At 34.6% G+C, this 19993-nt stretch overlaps 1 protein-coding gene across 1 annotated transcript in view; it reads left to right on the top strand.

Annotated features, from left to right (window-relative positions):
* Nucleotides 1-16305: 16305 nt before the first annotated feature.
* LOC148956180 (prolyl 4-hydroxylase subunit alpha-1-like) overlaps nt 16306-19993 on the top strand; it is a 71817-nt gene continuing 68129 nt past the window's right edge. The window contains exons 1-2 of the mRNA XM_089089635.1: nt 16306-16331; nt 19419-19597. Of these exons, the coding sequence (XP_088945761.1) occupies nt 16326-16331; nt 19419-19597 (185 nt within the window). The 5' untranslated portion in view covers nt 16306-16325. The remainder of the gene's footprint in view (nt 16332-19418; nt 19598-19993) is intronic.

Here is a 19993-nt window from a genome sequence, read left to right as displayed (position 1 = left end):
AACCCCCCTCTTACGCCCACCATTTCTCGAAACATATCCAATCAAAATATTGAGATAGCCATCTTGTTCAACGTAGTTGAAAGGTCCGGAAACTATTTCTGAGGATGACAAAACCCCGACAGTCCCCAGGGCAAAGGTTGTAAGTTATCCCCAAGGGGCATATAAGGTTTTTATTGAAATTGTTGCTGCGGAAACTTCAAAAAGGGCTCATTCAATTGGGAATTGAGAGGGATAGTGCCCTTATTAATAGTCGAAAGTGATTGGAGGGCAAATGCCCCCCACGCCCATCATTTCCACAAATACTTAACATTTTGATATAGCCATTTTGTTGAACGTAGTTGAAGAGTCTGTAAATTACATCTTTGAGTATGACAACCTCCCCCCCCCCCTAAAGCCCTCAGGGCTACGGTTGGAGGTTATGCCATGGGGGCATATAAGGTTTTTGTAGAAAGCGTTGTCGTAAAAACTTCAAAAAGGGCTCATTCGCTTGGAAATTGAGAGGACTATTGCCCTATTTAATAGTCGAGAGCAATCGGAAGGAGAATCACCCCCCTCCCCCACGCTCATCATTTCCCCAAACATTTTGATATGAATATAATCATTTTGATATGACATAAACATTTGATATAAACATTTTGTTATGACAACTTTAACTTGAAATATGCAGTTTTTCTTACAAAAATCGATTCTATTTTTAAAATAATTTGTTTGAATTACAAAATGTTTTTAACCCCATTAATTTCCTTTAAAATGAGCCATTGAACAACTCTCTACGATGTTCCAGTGCCAAGCGATCTGTGGAAAAGAAAAGAAAAGAAAAAAAGATGCCTTTTAGGCAGAATGCTGTAATAGATGCCACTTTTCTTGATTTTTAAGCCAATATATTTTCCTTGATGTCCAAGCCAAGGGGCAGAAGGTTTCGGACAGGGTGGTTCTAATGGTGTACTGTTTGTTTTGATCTGACTCTCTTTTTAGGAGTTATGGGTTATTATATTTCTCAACATTGGACGTGATCGTCTCTTACTAGGTTGCTAGCTACAACTGCAACCTGGATTAAAAAATACTATGGGCTGGAATTCATTCTTTACTATAACTGTAAAAATATTGATTTTTTTTCAAATATTTTTTTTTAATTACAAAAGCACGGAGAGGTGACAAATTCCTGATGTTATAATAACAAAAGCTAGTACAGTGCTATAGAAAAATGTAGTTTTTTTTTGAAAAATTGATTATATTTGAAAAATGATCCGTTTTAATTACAAAAGGGTTTTAACCCCTTCAATTTCCTTTAAAATCAGCCATTAAACAGATCTGTATGATATTCCAGTGCCCTGGTATCTAAGGAAAAGAAAAAACAAAAGAACAAAAAACAAAAGAAGATGCCCTTGATGCAGAATATCGTGGTTTCAGCCACTTTTCTTGATTTCCAAGGCAATATATTTTCCTTGTTATTCAAGCCAAGCAACTGTTAGTTTCCTCTATAGGGGTATTGGACAAGGCGGTTCCAATAATTTACTTCTTGTTTTGATCTGACTCTAGTCTTGTGATTTATGGGCTATTATATTTCTCAGTATTGGAATTAGTTCTTTAATATAATTCACCATTCTCTGAAGTTGCTGTTTATAATAAACTTTTCAGTTAGTATAAAATGTAAATACAAAATGTTCATTCTTTATTATAATTTGAAATAGTAAGAGACGAACCTCAAACAAGCAAGTAGCCAACTAAGTCCAATGTACGCAATGGTTTGTTATTCCAATGATCGTCTTTGAATGCAATAATCTAAGAGCAAACCAGTGCTTATGGGTTTTTTCTAATATTCGTAGACGCTTTGTTTTAGATAATTTTTAAATTTTTTTTAGTTTCAGTCCTTTAAGAAGGTCCTTTTCAACCACCTTTGCTGACAAAGTTACTCCTAAATTTTCTTTTTTAATTTCTTTAAAATTTACACCCTTATAGTAAATTTTTTTGTTCATCTTTCATCTTGTGGCCTCTAAACAACTAATTCTGTTTTTTTTTTATTTAATATCATTTGCTTTTAACCAATTAACCTTCTAGGATAAGTAATTAAATTTGGGGATTTTCCTATTAACCCTGCATCATCACCAAAAAGCAAATTTAAGGAATATAAAATAAAACTTTATTCCTCAACTGTTCGTTAATATCCGTCAATGGCAATTCATTTTTTTTGGATTTTGTGCAAATCGCGGATATTCGCGAATGACTCACTTTATGGTTGTTAGATATTTCGTTTTAATTTTTATAATTTTTGGCTTTTATTGAATTTAAAAAAAAATTATTTATGAATTTATTTATTATGAATTTTATTTATCTTCTAATTTTCGGTGTTTTTCATTGGTTTTGTTGACTTTCCGCGTTTGTTTTTGGGGTTTTTCTTCGGCATTTTCCTTGATTATATTACTTTGTCCGCGCTGAAGAAGAGAGGCGGTTATTCTTTCGAAATATTCGCTTTGTGTGTTTCTTCAGTATTTTCGTTTGACCTTTAAAAACCCCATTTTTGATCGTTTTTTTTCTTTATGTCTTTAAGTTATAAAATTTGCCCTTTGTTTACGCATAGTATTTGTTATTGGGAAACATGCATACATTTTAGGGTGGGAAGACGGATTTTCTGCTTCTTTTTTTTACGGGGGAACTTTCCAGTTTATCATACAAGTACCGAGTAATCTATCCAATATCTACACTGATTTTCACCAAAGAATTGATGACAATTGTAGGCCCCTTTACAGCAGTTCAGCTGATCTTTTTCTGTACGAGAATCTTCTCATTGATCCATTCTACGATTTTAAATTTCTAGTGGATAAATCAATTTTGATCAAATTTTCCAGTTAGGTCCACAGCGTTGATTAGCGTTGAATATTGGAGAATGTAGGTTATAACACAAATGATTTTCAAGCGTGTCTTGAGTATCTTTTGAATTGAGATTTCGTGAATTAAATTAAATTTTAACCCAGCGTTACCCAAAACATAAAACTTTCCCTAAAAACTAAATTCTTTAAGGTAAACTTTTCAGTTTAACAGGAATGATGTGCGGGTGGCAAACATGGCCCAGAGTTTTTTTTTTTTTTTTTCACACTTGTCTAAATTTATTTTTAGAAGGGTGATTTTAAGATATAGCCTTGGTACCCATTGTTGCAATTTTTTTTTAAAGCAAGACGACTCATGGACAGCGGATGCTGGAAAATCGAAGAAAATCTTTACATAGAAACGATGCACAAAAGTCGTTGAAGCGCAAAAATTATTATGAGATATTTTAACAACAGTTACATAGAAGTAAGCTAAATCAAGTTCTAGAAGCCAAGAGAAATATTCAAAGGGTTAACCTGTATAAGCCTAGGCTAGTTATCCTTAATTAAAATCTTGCATGTTAATTTCCCTGGAAATATTCCCCCAGACACTAAGGATTAAAATCTTGGATTAAATAGACATGACCCTCATGTTTTTTTTGGCAAATATTGATGGAAAAATTTTGATAGGCATGATTAGTTTCTCAGTAACTTGCAATTTATGGTTCTAAAAAACTTTTAATTCAGAATAACGAATACGATTTTCAACGGCTCAATAGAAATATTTCAACGCAGCTGTAGAACCGTTGAGACGTATAGACTTGCAGAAAAAACGGGGAAAATTCGTTGGTTACGCAAAAACGGCCATTTTCACCTGAAATCGTATCAGTGGGAACCCAGGGATAGGTAATTTAACTGCGTTAAAACTGGGCTTAGTTGAGTCTAAGCGTGCCAATTACGATAAATACTGTTCAGTCTGTCATTCTGGTCATTTTTTACTTTTTTGTCTGGCAACAACGATTGCATTCTCAGAAAAAAAATTAATAGATACAACTCCATCACAAACAGATAGTTGGAAATAACTACCTGATAAGTTTAAATACAGTTTTTAGAAAACATAAAAAACTTACTGATCTCTTGATATCTGGTCCTGAAGGTTCCTGACTGCTAAAGCTTCTTTAATTTTCTTTTCTTGTTCCCGACATGCCCTCGGATGATCTTCGCGTACAACTCGATTCCTTTGCCGGCTACCCCCATAATGAGCTTCAACTATGATAATGGAGGGAAAACTGATTATCACGAACATAAATAGAAGACTAAGAACAATCAAATTAGTCAAATGATAGGGGAAAATCTTTCACATTCCCGAAAGCAAATGAAATTACTAAGATTGAAAATCTTATGTGCATTTGAGACAATAAGAAAAGGTTGATAGATAGCAAAATAAGGAAAGAATAGACAATAAAAGGACAGATAAAAAGAAGCAGGGAAGGAGTGACGAGTGACATTCTAAAGTTGTCGCTGGATAGAGGAGAGAGCGTCGTCACTGACATAAACAAGGGACTACGTACAATCTAATTAGACAAATGTAGGAAAGAGGATGTGATGATTGGTCATACACCTGAAAAAGGACGAGACAATTCAGACTGAAAATTGTAAGTAAACTGAACATCACAAAATAAAGATGGACACCTGAAAAAGGATGAGACAATTCAGACTGAAAATTTTAAGTAAACTGAACATCACAAAATTAACAACATAATTAAAAAAGACGATAAAGAAGCGAACTGGTAATAGACACTTGCGCAGAGACAGGTGAGTGGTTTGGGCAAGCCCATGCATCCCCATCTTCCAGAACTCCCAAATTGTCTCATTGTTTACCCTAAGTTTCTTATATTTATTTTGCAGCTTGCACATTTTTGGAGTTTAGGAAAACTATACCCCCTTCCCAAATAAAATATAAAATCCTACATACGTACCGGACAAGCATGTATTGATTAGACAGTTGGTAGCTAGACGACAAGTCTGATTGGTATTAATAAAGCTATAGTTGATATAGTCAATATCAATAAGTATAGAAAATTAAGGTACTCTTCTATTAAACAGTCTCTTTTATCTAGTGTGTATGGAATGCCAAACTGGAGACGCGACGAAAAACTCGTTTTTACAGGATGATTCAAGACACCGCTGTAGAGAAATACAATGTATAGCGTGGTTTTAATTGCGCATAAGATATCACAAGTGTTTTTTTTTGGGGGGGGGGGGAAGGTACCTAGGTTAGGTTAGATTACGAATTTAATATACGCTATGCTTTGCCCCAACCCATCCCCCCTAATGTGCAAATATATAGCCCAAATTTGTTCCTAAACTATTATATATTCATCCAATTTTATTTTCTTGCATTAGCATTAACCAAACTAGCACTATATAAAAGAGTCCGTTTAATGGAAGAGTACCAAAATTAATATAGTAAAACTTATATATAAGTAATATAGAGTAGCAGTAATATAAGTGGTGAAAAGTGATAGCAAAATAGTAATAACAGAAGTTCATGTAGTAATAGCCAAAAAGGCAGCTAATATAAGTTAAAATGATCAGGCACGTACGCAAGAAATTGTTTCGGGGGGGGGGCAAATCCTTCAAATCCATTATTCTGTGAGAAAAATCAGAAAATTATGGGGGAAAAATCGTGAAATTTCAGGGGGGGCGGGGGGCCCCGAGGCCCAACCTCCAGCGTACGTCCCTGAAGGTTGTAGTATTATCTAATTCTTTTTAGCGCCGAATTTTTTAATGCAAGGTTGGATGATGACAGGTTAGGTTAGATTATGTTTGGTTAGGTTTTTAACCCATTTCTGATATTTAAAACCAAATTTAACCTAACCTAAACTACCATAACCTAACTTAACCTTAACTTTTACCATCGTAACTTGCATAAGATTGAAAAAGCTGACTCGCAAAACTAGTTCAATCCAAGCAGAGAGAAAGGAATTTCGGACATTCACCGGTGAATGTCGACATTAGCGAGACTTCGGACATTCATGGTAACATATATAAAAACTTTTCAGTGATATTTAGTGAGGACAGGAAAACCAACGACAAAACTAGAGAAGTGTCTCAGTCATCAGACCCTTTTAGTCTTCTGTCTTATAGATTATGAACAGGCTTTTGAATCAGCTGACAGAAAAACTTCCCTTTAAGGTCCTTGATGAAGAGAGTTACGATGTTCTCAACTCCAATTATTGCATGAACATCTTACTTGACCCAGAAACTTATCCCATCCTCAAAATCCTCTATTTCGTAAGATGCCATAATCTGTCCAACTTGTCTGTCATGAATAGCACCGATATAGCGTCATAGAAAAAAAAATTTCGGTCGGGAACCTCGAGATCCCCCTTTGTCACGGCTTGATAATTGAGGAAAGTTTTACCGGTAGCTTCAATATTTGCCTGTTGCTCTTCACCAAAATGCATATTGATTTCAAAGGAAAACTATTTCCTCATCACTTTTAGGAGGCGCATCAATTAAGATGGCAGTGTTTAATTATATCTCATAAGAAGATTTAACGGACAACGACTTTGCATAGAGATAGCAATGTTCTACTGGCATTTTCTGTGGCCTTATCAAGGTCTTCCACAATGAAAAATTATCTAGTGGTTGGGAGCAGAGGTACTGTACAAGCCGTCTCAGCATCTTCTTCGTGTCCTACCTCCTCAATCTCTATTGCCCGCTCATTCTTAATCAGGGGCAGAATTGAAAGTTTCAACAGCTCAAAGCTACCTGTTTAAAAGCAAATCCGAGAGCACCAATCATGAAAGAATTGGGATGGTCCATAAGAAGCAAGTCAAGATGAGATAATCTGCTGGAACCAAAGACGGTGTCAAAGTCGACAAGGAAGGTTAAGGGAAGGTTCATCTTAAGCTCAAAATGAACCTCTTTGCACTCTACACTGAGAGCACTTATGCATACGAAATGGATAGATCGAACATCGTCTTACCAGAGGAACGTAAACCCTTGTAGAGGAACCATACTGCTCAGCATGATACTCAGGCTAGGTCACTCCGACTGATCACCATCATAGTTGGCTTAATCAACTTCAACAAACGAAGGAATCTGCCAAACTTTGATCTAAAACCCCTCAAATCGCAGTAGGTTGACCATGAAAAGGCCTACATGAGGTGTTCGTTACAAGGTAAAAAAAAATCGTCAACTAGAAGCAGTGGTGCCAATTGGAGTGCAGGGTGGGAGCTTTGGATTTTGCTCCCTCCTCTCTTGATGCTTTGCCTGTCTCTCTTGGATTCTGAAACAATCTGGTATTTTCATTTAAAAAAAATTGTCCTCCCTTAATTTTTAGAAATACATTCTGTCACCACCCCCGTCACCTCCCAAGAAAAACATAAACTGGTACCACTGACCCCTAGCTTATTTGGTCTGAGGGTTTCTTCTTTGTTTATTGTTGACCGATAAAAGACGCTTGTCCTAACGGTTATCCCAGCACAGGCTTACGTTTACAGAAACAGACAATACATATATAACAGGAGGAGTGGTCCAGAACTGTGTTCTCATTCTAAACAGGAGTAGTGCTACACCTCCTAAGGACCAAAAGACGATGCCAGCCATTACCTAAGACACTGGAGCTCTGTGGGCTGGGTTTCATACCCTGAGCAACTATATCGGTTGTACTACAGCAGTACCTGTTCTACTAGCAGATTCACCACCCCAAATGTTGAAAATCAAGTTCAACTAAAGCACTGCTATCCAACCTGGATTAGCATATTCAGGAAATCAGGCTTAAAGATACTAATGGCAGAAATATACCAAAATTACAAAGAAAAACTCGGATTGGAAAAAATTAACTTTAATAAAACCTAAGATCATGCTCCAGTCAACTTGAAATATTTTCATAAAGTTCTTGGGGTTACCCCCGTTAAGATCTTCTACCGAGGTGGTCGATAGTTCTCTTAAGTTGAGAATTTTGGGGCTTCATCATAGACTGCGTAACAGCGTTGCCCAAGTAAAGAGAGACGTTGGCTCTATCTATTATTCATTTTCTTACGTATTATTTTTATATGTTATGTATTATTTCTATATTCATGTATTATCTTATGTTATTTTTTTTTGTCTTTTTTCCTCATAGGCGATTTTTTTCAAACCGATGGTTGTAGAAACGTCGGAGGGGACTCATTTGATTGGAAACTGACAGTTTTTAGTTTAGATCGGGCCAAAAGCAGTCCCCATCTCACGCCTCTTTTAACTGATCTTTGTCCAAAGACACTTGATTAAAATTTCAAGGTAGCGATTTGTTCTAGGATAAGATAAGATATTTATTTAAAAAAAAATCGCTATCACAAGCCCACAAAGGGCCGAATTCGGACTTTGGAGTCGTCAACATAAATGGTTACACTAAAAATGCAAAGAACAACAACAAAATAAATGAAAACCATAATGAACAATCATTTAAAAGTCAATAATTAAAACTGTAAAAAGTCAATTAAAAAATTAAAAAGATAAAAAACTGGTCAAATGAAACTTACAGCAAGACACAAATGCATCAGAAACTAGCCAAACTAAACTTAAAGCAATACATAAATGCATTTAAATTAAAAGGGATAATAAGAAAATGTCAATAATTCAACTACAATAAATAAATAAATGAATTAAAAAACAATAAAACTGGTCAAAAAAAGGGGAGGGGGCAAGCAAATGAGTGCAAGAACCGGGGCAGTACCATCAGCTAATAAAAAAGAGAGGGGGGGAAGAAACTATTGAGACATTTTATTTATTTTTTCTGTAATGAAGGGGATAAAAGTTCTTTCGTATCTGGAAGTAACGCAGCGAATGGGGGACAGAGCAGGGATGGGCTCAGAAACAGCTCGAGGCGGCCGTAATCTGGATGGGGAGTGACGTTTGGGGAAAATACCTTCCGTCCGAGGGTTTGTTATGGCATTTTTTGCAAAACGGAGGCACAACAAAATACTCCTTTGCTCCAGGGTTTTCAGACTAGCTTTTTTTAGGAGCAGAGAGTATGGCACCTTGCCTTCTTTGAAAATTATTTGCAAGGCCCTTTTTTGAATTGATACGATTTTTTCCGATTCTTTGCGAGAGATACTAGGGCGCCAAACTGGACAAGCATATTATAGATGTGGGCGAACAAAAGAAGTGTAAATTCGTAAGGAGTGGGAAGGGGGACGCTGAATTTATTTAGGAGCTTAAGGAGGGCGATAGACACATTAGCTCTATGGATGATGTCTTTAACGTGGATATCCCACTTGAAATTTGAAGAAATTGTGATGCCAAGTAGTTTAAATGAGGACACAAAAATTTCAGGAGGGATAGGATTAAGAAAATAGGGCGAGGATTTGAGGAAACAAATGGGCATTATCATGGACTTAGAGGCGTTTACTGTCACGTCTAATTCCAAGGCTTCGTCTCCCATTTCATTGAGGATACTCATATGGTCACTTATTAAACTTATGAAGCAAGTTTAATCAACCGTTAGGTCAAAACAAATTTCCATCGGTCAGGAAATTCCTTTGCGAGGCTGTTGATCATTACTGAAAAAAGGAGGGGACCTAGAAGAGTACCCTGGGGTATGCCGTTGTGGACAGGGAGAGGATTTGAATAATGGTTTTGGTATTTGACAACTTGCGATCTATTTGTTAAGAAGGAGGCAACTAATTTCACCAATAAGGGATCAATATTGAACTCGTTGACAAGTTTCTCAATTAAAATATTGTGGTTAACAAGGTCGAATACTTTCTGAAGGTCAATGGAAATTAAATTTAGCCAGGAATTAGGCTTTTCAAGGGTTTTCCCGATGTGATCAAAAAGAGAAACGAGGTAGTAGGAAGTAGAGGTGGATTTTAGGTTCCAACATTGTTTCAAGACAGTGAGAGGTAGAACTTTTATCTTTAGCCAATCTGCAAGTAATCCTTCATAAGGTTTCGAGAAAATAGGAGTAAGGGTTATAGGCCGAACGCCTTCAAAACCAGGCTTTCCGTTTTTCTTTTTCAAAGGGGTTATGAAACCCTGTTTACAAATTGTAGGAATTTGCCCAGAATCAGTAATTTTGTTAAACAGGAAAGACAAGGGCTTAGACAAGAAATCATCTAAGGCACTAATAAGAGGAAAAGGGATATCCAAAGGACAAATACTTGTCTTTCTTAGTTTTTGAATTCTTCTTTCTATCTCAGACGGGGAAACAGAGGGTAAAGAAGGGGAAAGGGCTCCTGATGGTAATTGGTCGGACAATGCTAGGAGGTTGATCTGACTCTATTCTTAGGAGCTATGGGTTATTATACTTGTTAACATTGGACGTGATCGTCTCTTACTAGTTGCAAGCTACCGCTGCAACCCGGATTAATGTAAAAACAAAAAAAAGATGCTGTTTATGCAGAATATCGTAGTAGCTGCCTGTTCTCTTGACTTTCAAGTCAATACATTTCCCTTGTTTTTAAACCCAAGGGCTTTAAGTTTCCTTTATAGGGGTTTCGGACAAGGCGGTTCTAATAGTGTACATTTTCTTTTGATCTTACTCTTTTTTAGAAGTTATGGGTTATTATATTTCCTAGCATTTGACTGGATCGTCTCTTGCTGAGTTGCAAGCTACCGCTGCCACCCAGATTATCATAAGAAACAGGAAGAATTTTAATTATTCCTTGAAATGGGAAGAGACGAACCTCAAACAGTCAAGTAGCTAACTAAGCTCTTGACTGACATCATTTCAGTCAAGAGCTTGACTGACATCATTTATGATTTATGTAAATGACTCGAGTTTGATTCCCAGTATTGAAAATTTTTACTAATGATGACTCCTTAAGGAATATAATTAAAATAACCCTCTATATAATGATTCCTTTTACCGAATTCGTTCCTTAATTTAATTCAAACAGGAAAAAGCCTATGGCTTTTTCTTAATTGGAATAGAAGGAGATGACCTGGCCACAACCTACGATTATGACATAATTGATCAATCTTTTATATGAAATTTAAAAAAGAAATTCGTTTTATTTAAATCCTAGCTAAAATAATGAAGATAATATGAATAAACCACAGGGTTTAGTTTTTTGGGCTTGAGTTCGTTCTTTACTATGCAATTGTTAACTTTTAGTCTCCTTATGGGTTTTTCTATTTATTCTTTACTTTAAACCATATCAATCCTTTATGTATGATTTTGTAAAAAGTAATTCTATTTTATTTTTTTTGTTTTTTAGTTAAAAAGGCACTAGAAATTTTAATTTCCGTTCAAATAAGCCCTCTCGCAAAATTCTAGGACCTATGGTTCGATACGATTACCCTTGGTAAAAAAGGACAAATAAACTCGCATCCGTGATGTTTCTTCTGGCAAAAATACATTTTTACATACACATTTTTGCAGATAGGAGCTTGAAACCACTACAATCCGGTTCTCTGATACGCTAAATCTGATGGTGTGATTTTCATTAAGATTCTATGACTTTCAGGGTTTTTTTCCCCTTTTTATGCAAATAAACCAAACTTTCTCAGGGTCGTAACTTTTGCTGAGTAAAATTAAACTTCATGAAAAATTCATTATATATTCAAAATCAGCACAAAAATTCAATTCTTTTGATGTATCTATTGATATTAAAATTCCGTTTTTTTTAGAGTTTCTGCAACTATTGAGACGAGTCGCTCTTACTTTACAGTTCCTTACTACGAACTATTTGAAAGCTAAAATAATATAAATTGTTTTGAATTTTATGTCAAGTCACTCATTAGGTCATATATGGTTATTCTTGTCGAAAGATAAACGTGTATAAATATTCCATTTATTTATTATGTCATTTATGGATATACGAGAAAAATTAATCCCTTTGTATCTTTTCAACCAGTTGTAAACAGTAACCTTATCAATGTGGTTATTTTAACTTTATATTCATTCTTTATTGTAAAACTTTTATCTCATAAGTCTTCGATAGTCTAAAGATAAACATACCCACTTGTCACGTGAGAGAGCGGAGTTCGATTCCCCGTCGGTAAAAGAACTTTTAGTATGTTGAATTAAAAGTAATATTTTTTTTAAATTCAAAATTTAAAAAAGCAACTCGTTCTATTTACATCCTAGCTAAAGTAATGAAGATAATATGAATGAACCACAGGGTTCAGTTTCTTTGGGCTTGAGTTCGTTCTTTACTATGTTATTACTAACTTTTAGTCTCCTTATGGGTTTTCTATTCATTCTTTACTTTAAATCATATTGATCCTTTATGTAAGAAAACTAAAATAAAATGAATTTTTTTCATTATTTTATGTCAAGTCACTCATTACGTCATATATAGTTATTCTTGTCGAAAGATAAACGTGTATAAAATATTACATTCACTTATTACGTCATATATGGATATATGAGAAAAACTAATCCCTGGGTATCTTTTCAACAAGTTGTTAACAGCAACCTTTTCAATGTGATTACAGTAACTATATATTTGTTCTTTTTTATAATTATTACAAACAGGAAAAAGGCTTTTCGATTTTTCTTAATTGGAATAGTAAGAAACGACCTGGCTACGGCCTATGATTATGACGTCATTAATCAATCTTGTAAATGTAGAGGTGAAAAACGTTCTTGTTTCTTCTTGTTCTGATCTTACTCTATTCTTAGGAGTCATGGGCTGCTAAATTTTTTAGTATTGGAAGTAATCGTCTCTTAGAAGGTTGCTACAGACAAGTAAACTTTTCAAAAGATGCTTGTATTATCTTCACTTTTAGTTACTATGTGCCGTGGATTGTCCTTCACTAGGTTTCATTTATATCCGATGATCAAGCCTTTATGTATATTCTGAACTAAAACTTAAGTAAAATAAAAATAGATTTTTTTCAATTTTTACGTAACGTCACTCAGTACGTCATATTAGTACACAATTGGTGTTAGATCTTACGTCACGTCACTTACTACTTTATATATGGTTATGATTGCTTAAAAAATCAAATATCTTTGAAAATATGAAGACATCTAAAATGCAGTTTTTTTTGTAAAAAGTGATTCTATTTTATTTTTTTTATTAAGAAAGGCACTAGAACTTTTGATTTGTGTTCAAATAAGCCCTCTCGCTAAATTCTAGGGCCTTTGGGTCGATACAGTCACCCCTGGGGAAAAAAGGCAAATAAACTCGCATCCGTGATCTTTCTTCTGGCAAAAATACAAAATTCCACATTTTTGCATATAGGAGCTTGAAACCTCTACAGTAAAATTTTCTGATACGTTTAATCTAATATTGTGATTTTCGTTAAGATTTTACGACTTTTAGGGGTTATTTCCCTCTTTTTTCGAAAATAAGGCAAATTTTCTCAGGCTCGTAACTTTTGAACGGCAACATTAAACTTGATGAAACTTATATATTTAATATCAGTGTAAAAATTCAATTCTTTTGATGTATCGATTGGAAGCAAAATTTCGCTTTTTAGAGTTTTGGTTACTATTGAGACGAGTCGTTCTTTATATACAGTTCGTTGTTTGATTAAACAACTTGCTTCCAAACATGAAATAAAAGATACAATTATACCGGATGAACCCGACGATGAAAGAAACAGAGCCAGATTTAAAGAGATCAGAGCATCAAGAAGACCCATATAAAAAGGTAAACCTATACAGAAAAGTAAGAGAAGACGCAAATGGGAATATAGCATTCTTTGGTGAAGCTGGGGCAAGGATTTGATCCTGGTAATACGTGACCCAAAGTTCGATTCCAACTGTGGAAGCCCACTAGAGAAAACTCAGAGTTCATTTAATGATGAATTAATACAAAAAAGCACATCCCCCGAAATGTACCGTGGTCAGGAATAAAGGAGAAAAAAATAAACAGCAAAATAATCCATAGGTTATAATTTGATTATTACTTTAGGACCACACGACATGATATATCAAACCGCAACACTCGTATCTTCAAAACGATGTAAGTCTAACTAGCACAGGTCAAAGGATTTGATTTTGGTGATTATATAAAATCATATCCAAAATAATCCAAACAAGAAAGAGAAGGAACTATTACGATGCTTTAAACGAAAGACATAATATAGTTATAACTCTAAATGCTGAATTTTTTGCCAAGTTTTTTTATTCCGTTAACTGTACTAAAATTTAAAACAGTTTCTTAAAAATTACCTTAACCTAGAATTGAACGACAATCTAATAACTATTTTAAAAACAAAAACATACATTAGTCTGTCATTGAGAAGGTTTGGGTGAAAAAAAATATTTATTTACAATGACTACCTTTGTCTACAATTACCCGAATTCATATTTCAAGACAAAGTAAAAAAAAAAAAATACGGTAAGACGAAAAGGATACTACGTAATCGGAAAGGAAAAACAAAATCTTTAATGACAGCAGGAACCCACGGAAAAAGTGAAAAAAAAGGGTGAGGTAAAATATACTAATCTATGTTCGAGTCCTGACTTGTGCAATCAAAAGTACCATTTGATAAGGGCAAATACTGACGGGCAAACTGAGTTACAAGGAGAATAAATGAGGAAGGTGGGGTTGAACAGAATCATGAAGGCCAGGACGAATGAACAAGGTAATTATGGGAATCATTCAATGTAAACTCGGCAGAACACTGGAAATACTGATTTTTATCTTCAAGGGCTAATTATTATAGGTGAAAAGTTTTAGTTGGGAATTCTTTGATGCAAATACATTTTTTGTAGAGATACAAAGAATTCACTTGTAGAAAATATCAAGACTAGATAATTTTCCTTCTTTTAAATTGGCTTAAAATAGCATAAAAAGGACGGATAAGGTTTTGCTGAAACGAATATTAATATATATTTAACACTGCAATATTCTTATTTTTTGTAATATTTTTCTAATATTTATTTAATATTTTTAATACATAGGCATATATCAGAAATCCCATATTCTCTTGTTTTTTATTTAATTTCTGAACATTTTTGAATTAATGCAGGCTTTGAATTTGGCTCAGAGTTCATGAATAATTAAAACAAAATGTGCATATTAATTTTTTTTTAACTAATTATAACCTTATAATAGCCTAAGTTTAATTTTTGTTCCAGTTGTTTAAGAACTGTTAAATAGTTGAACAACTGTTAATAGTTGAAGAAATCCTAAGTAGTAAATGGCAATATTGGGGTCATATGGTCCGTATGGGCGATGGCAGGCTCCCCTATAATGTTTGGTGTTGGGTCCCCTCCGGCATTAGAAGACGTGGACGACAGAGAACGACGCTTGGCCGATCCCTAGAGAAAGAGCCTACTTGGGCGAGGGCATCTTTGGAAGATCTGTGGTCTCAAGCTCTTCAGAGGTCGTCGTGGATAGGCGCCGTTGTCACCTTAAGCGCCCAGACGGCGTGGGAGGAACTAAGTCTAAGTAAGTCGTGATAGAAAGGCAATGTGGTCTGGGAAAAGAATACCTAATTTAAGGTGTTACGTCGAAAAAAACCGCCAGTTTCAAGATTTTTCTTTTAGTTGTTTCAAAATTATGAAATTGTAGGGCGTTATCATAATCTCATAAGTATTTCCACATTGAACCACAAAAATGAATAAGTAAAACTAATTTGTTAGATTTGGCAACACTTTTTGTTCTTAAGAATTCCAACATTAGCAATACGTTGATTCTCAAGGACAGCTCCACCTACAGAGGAGAGCTCCACATTCTTAAGCTGTTAGGTGTCAAATATTTTTGTTCATTTTTCACCCACTTTCTTCACCCTCCTTTTCTTTTTAATTTGCACCCGCTAGATTCGGAAACTCCTTAACTACTTATGTAGGTCTTTATCATTCTTTCAATTTTTTTAAAGTTATATATGGTGGTAAATTTTCACGTAACCAGTTTAAAAAATCAGATTCCATTTTCAATGTTGGTACTTTATTATAGACTTAAATATTAGCTGTCAAGACTAATTTATTAAGAAGGAACAAATAATATTCGATTGAGTTAATATTTTTATCAGTCCCGGCCGGAAAATTACCTGCCAAGAGATTGGGGAGGATTGCCGTTTATCATCCAGTCCTCAGATTAAACACTCATATGATTAAATATTCATCCTAAAAACAAAACAATTGATTTTCCGTTCAACAAAGTCCTTGAATTATTTACCTCAAGCATCCTGATACCCAGGGCTGTATTCAAGGGGGGGGGGGTAGCCCGTTTGGACCTCCCACCTTGAAATTTCGGTCTAACTCGTAAGAAAGCACGAAACCCTTCTTTGTTTCGTTTGTTAAAGTTTTTTAAACCCTACCATCAACCGAGAGACCCCTCCCCAACCCCCACAAAAAAATCTGCATGCGGCCTTGCTGATACCTGGGCAAGTTTAGATAATCGAGCCTATAGTGCCCATATGCGAAATGCTCCATATTTAGTTATGAGACATGATTGCAAAAGTAAGTGACCGCGCGTGTAACATAACTACTTGTGACTGCGACCCGTGCTTTATTCCTCACTACCATTGGTTCCGCTTCATGCGGCAGCATCTGAAGCTCATAATCGCTCAACGGTACTGGTGTACCTGTGCGTATTGCAGCGGTTTTTACTTTTACTCCAAATTATGAAGGTAAGGATTAAAAAAAGCTATTCCTATTGAAGAAATTATAAAAATAACAAAGCAACAATGGACAGATTTTGGCTTTTAAAGCTGAAACGCCTCAAAGTTAAATATCAGTATGGATGTTGCGCACACACACACACACACACATATATATATATATATATATATATATATATATATATATATATATATATATATATATATATATATATATATATATATATATATATATATATATATATATATATATATATATATATATATATATATATATATATATATATATATATATATATATATATATATATATATATATATATATATATATATATATATAAAAATAAATAAAGCGTAATATTTTTGGTTTATTTTCGTATATTTTCTATCTAAGTAGCTCATTGTTTGGATATTTTCAGTCATTTGATTTATATTTTTCTAAATTTGTGATATATACGCATGGCATGGCACTAATTTGGTGGGTCAGGTGCAGGACGTGCACCCTTCAGCTGACCATACTCTAGTATAGAGCCTTAATTTTGAAACAGAACATTTTTCATCTAAGTGACGTCACATTCATATGCATTTAAAGAGCAAAAAGATACATGGTAGTATTGCAATGACCTCAGGCGTTACATAAAAGGTGTTGCATACATTCATAAATTGAGTATAATAACATATTATACTAAAACAATTGCATAAAATATGCCTAGAGGACGACATGAAAAAGGATACCCAGTTAATGGTCTTTTAAGCGTCCTTTAGGTGAATACGCGTAAAATTTTGAGTAGCTAAGTTTAAATATCACGAGGGGGGGGGGGGTACTTTGATTTTAAAAATGCCTAAGCGGGGCATCGCCCAAAATCGGTTGGGAACCACTGTTTTAAATAAAAAAAGAAGATCTTACAACTTTGTCGTTAACTACAGTTTTGTCATTAAACTTCACTAAAATAAAAATTATCAGAGCAGAATATAACTACGACATACTATTTTCGACATTTCAATATATAGAACATCGAAATTGAAACTTTTTGTTCTTAAATAGCCAATTTTACGATATGCGTGTTTATGCCGTTTCTTTTAAATTTACCAAACATAAAACTTAGCTACTATGTTTGTACGTACCCACCCGTCTAAACCTCAAGCCACCAAATATAAAATGCGAACACAATGCAGCCCTTCAAACATATTCCGCAGCGATTAGTTCAAAAAACTTAAAAAAAATACGCCAGTGACAAAATTCTTTTGAATTGGCTAAAAAACCTACTCAGCAAAACTCAGATCTTCAGAACAAAATCTAGGAGGAGCTTAATTCCTACGAAATTTGGCCCACCCTAAAATTAAAATTACAAAATGAAATTTGAATACCATGATTTAACGGGAGTAAAACTTTAAGTTAAAGGTGCAAATGGGTTTCGAAGGTCTTTTCTTGAGTCCAGGCCCATACGCAGGAATTTTTTTTTTTGGGGGGGAGGCCCAAATCTTCAAATCCCTTATTCGGTAAAAAGTATCAGAAAATTATGGGAAAATAAAAATCGTGGGATTTCGGGGGGCCGGGGCCCGAAGGCCTGCTGCTTACGTGCCAGCTTGAGTCCCGATTTTGCTCCAACTAATCTATTGGTACAACTAGACCACAACCAGAGACTTCTCTTTTGTTTTTGCAATACCTACCCCTTCCTCTGCCAATGACGTCTTGCCTTAATGAGTGCATAACGGAGTAATGCGATCAGATGCTGTATTAAAACAAAGTTTTTATTTTGTCACTTCAATATTCTCTACATTAGCCTAAGCCAATGAGACATATCCAAAAAGAATAATATAAAGCAAATAAGATAGATATAATAAATATAAGAAAAACATTTATATAATAAACAAATATATAAGTAAATATAAATAATAAATATAATAGAATTAAATATATATAGCAACTTTAAAAACAAAATGATAAATCCAATAAACAATAATTTCAGCTTTAATAACCAGCTGCCAATTAACAGGCTAAAAAAATTATAGGGATCAGATCAGTAAATGAGTTTTTAAGATATTTAAGGTGGCGAAGTTAAAGTTGAAATACTGTATGTTGTGAAAATAATTTTTGAAAAAGGGTAAGTACATAGCGATTAAAAAGTATACAGTAATTAGGAGGGGGGGGTATTTTGAGACAACTGACCCATGAAATGTTATATTTTTGGTATTTTCCCTTGGAAACATCGGAAAAAAGGAAAGAAAAATATACCCCTAGATAGCGGATAATGTCTTGTTTTATATGTTGACTTTAAATATTGAAAAAGTCATTATATATATTTCTTATTTTTAGCTCCATAAGACACGCAAAGTCCATGCCAAAAAATAAGAAACAAGCCTGAAAAAGTGGTGAAAAGCCGGTATTCTTCAATATAAGCCCCCTTAGAAAAATTCTTGAATCATGTACACTTCCCCCAAATGAATTAAAACGTGGGGTACTTTCGCATTATCAAGGCCTCTCGTCTTAAACACTATAAACTCGCAATGATAAAACCTGTTTTGTGACATCTTATCTGTTGTGGAGCAGGCAATGATAGCAAGGTTTTCAGTGCGTATACGATATTAAACTGTGGTTTTTTGGATTTTAGGGGGAGGTACCTAGGTTAGGTTAAGTATTTAATATATACAATGCTTTACCCCCCCCCCCTTAATGTGCAAATATATAGCCCAAATTTGTTTCTAAACTATTATATATTCATTTTATTTTATTAGCATTTCATTTTATTTCATTATTTCATTTTATTTCCTATTTTATTTTATTTCATTAGCATTAACCAAACTCTACTTTTTAGAGAGGCCCGGATAATGGGAAAGTACCAAATGAAGCACCTGTTGATTATAATGTTGATACAGTTGATACAGTAATGTTAATACAGTAATGTTTGGTTACATGTTGATACAGTTACATGTTAATGTTATACATGTTGATACAGTAATGTTAATAAATCAAACTGTGATATGGTTACATCATAGACCATGTTAAGCTTAAACGTAATATTTACAGCACTAAAAAACTACGCATCTTCAATGAGACAATCGTTTAAGGCACCATAACATTTTTGTCCATTTTAGGAGACAACTTCAATTATCATTTGTCTACTACTCGTATTATTCTTAAGGCAAAATACTTGCGGTGACGTTTTTGCAGCCACTTCTGATTTAGAAAATTTACTTTTGCTGGAAATGGATATTGTCCGTGGCCTTAAGGAAATGCGGTCTCAATTAAACGGATCATTCTCTGCTATTGATAGGTAAGGCTACAAAACTTATAGGTATCTTAAAGTAAGCAGGCTGTAATTTCGTCAAAACCCTGGGGGGAGGTAAAGTTGAAGCCAGTTTTCCCAAATCATGTGAAAATGACGGTGAAAACTGAAAAAATGAGCCATATCATAGGCAGCGCGCTAGCGCTGCCTAAGTAAAGAACGATGTGGGCACAATGTGTTTTTTTTCTCCATACCCGGGCACGTCGTATCGAAGGAGTTGTAGAAACTTCGAAAAGGGCTCATTCGATTGGGAATTGGAGTGGCTAGTGCCCGTTTTAATAGTCCCCCCACGCCCATCATTCCCCCAAACACATCCAATCAAAATTTTGAGATAGCCATTTTTTCTGCGTAGTTGATTTCCAGATAGAAAATATGTTTTTGAGG

This window comes from Artemia sp. Qi Xiang Cuo, chromosome 1 (genome assembly GCF_049724085.1).
Source record: "Artemia sp. Qi Xiang Cuo chromosome 1, ASM4972408v1, whole genome shotgun sequence".
Taxonomy (NCBI): domain Eukaryota; kingdom Metazoa; phylum Arthropoda; class Branchiopoda; order Anostraca; family Artemiidae; genus Artemia; species Artemia sp. Qi Xiang Cuo.
This window is presented reverse-complemented; position numbering and strand designations above follow the sequence as displayed.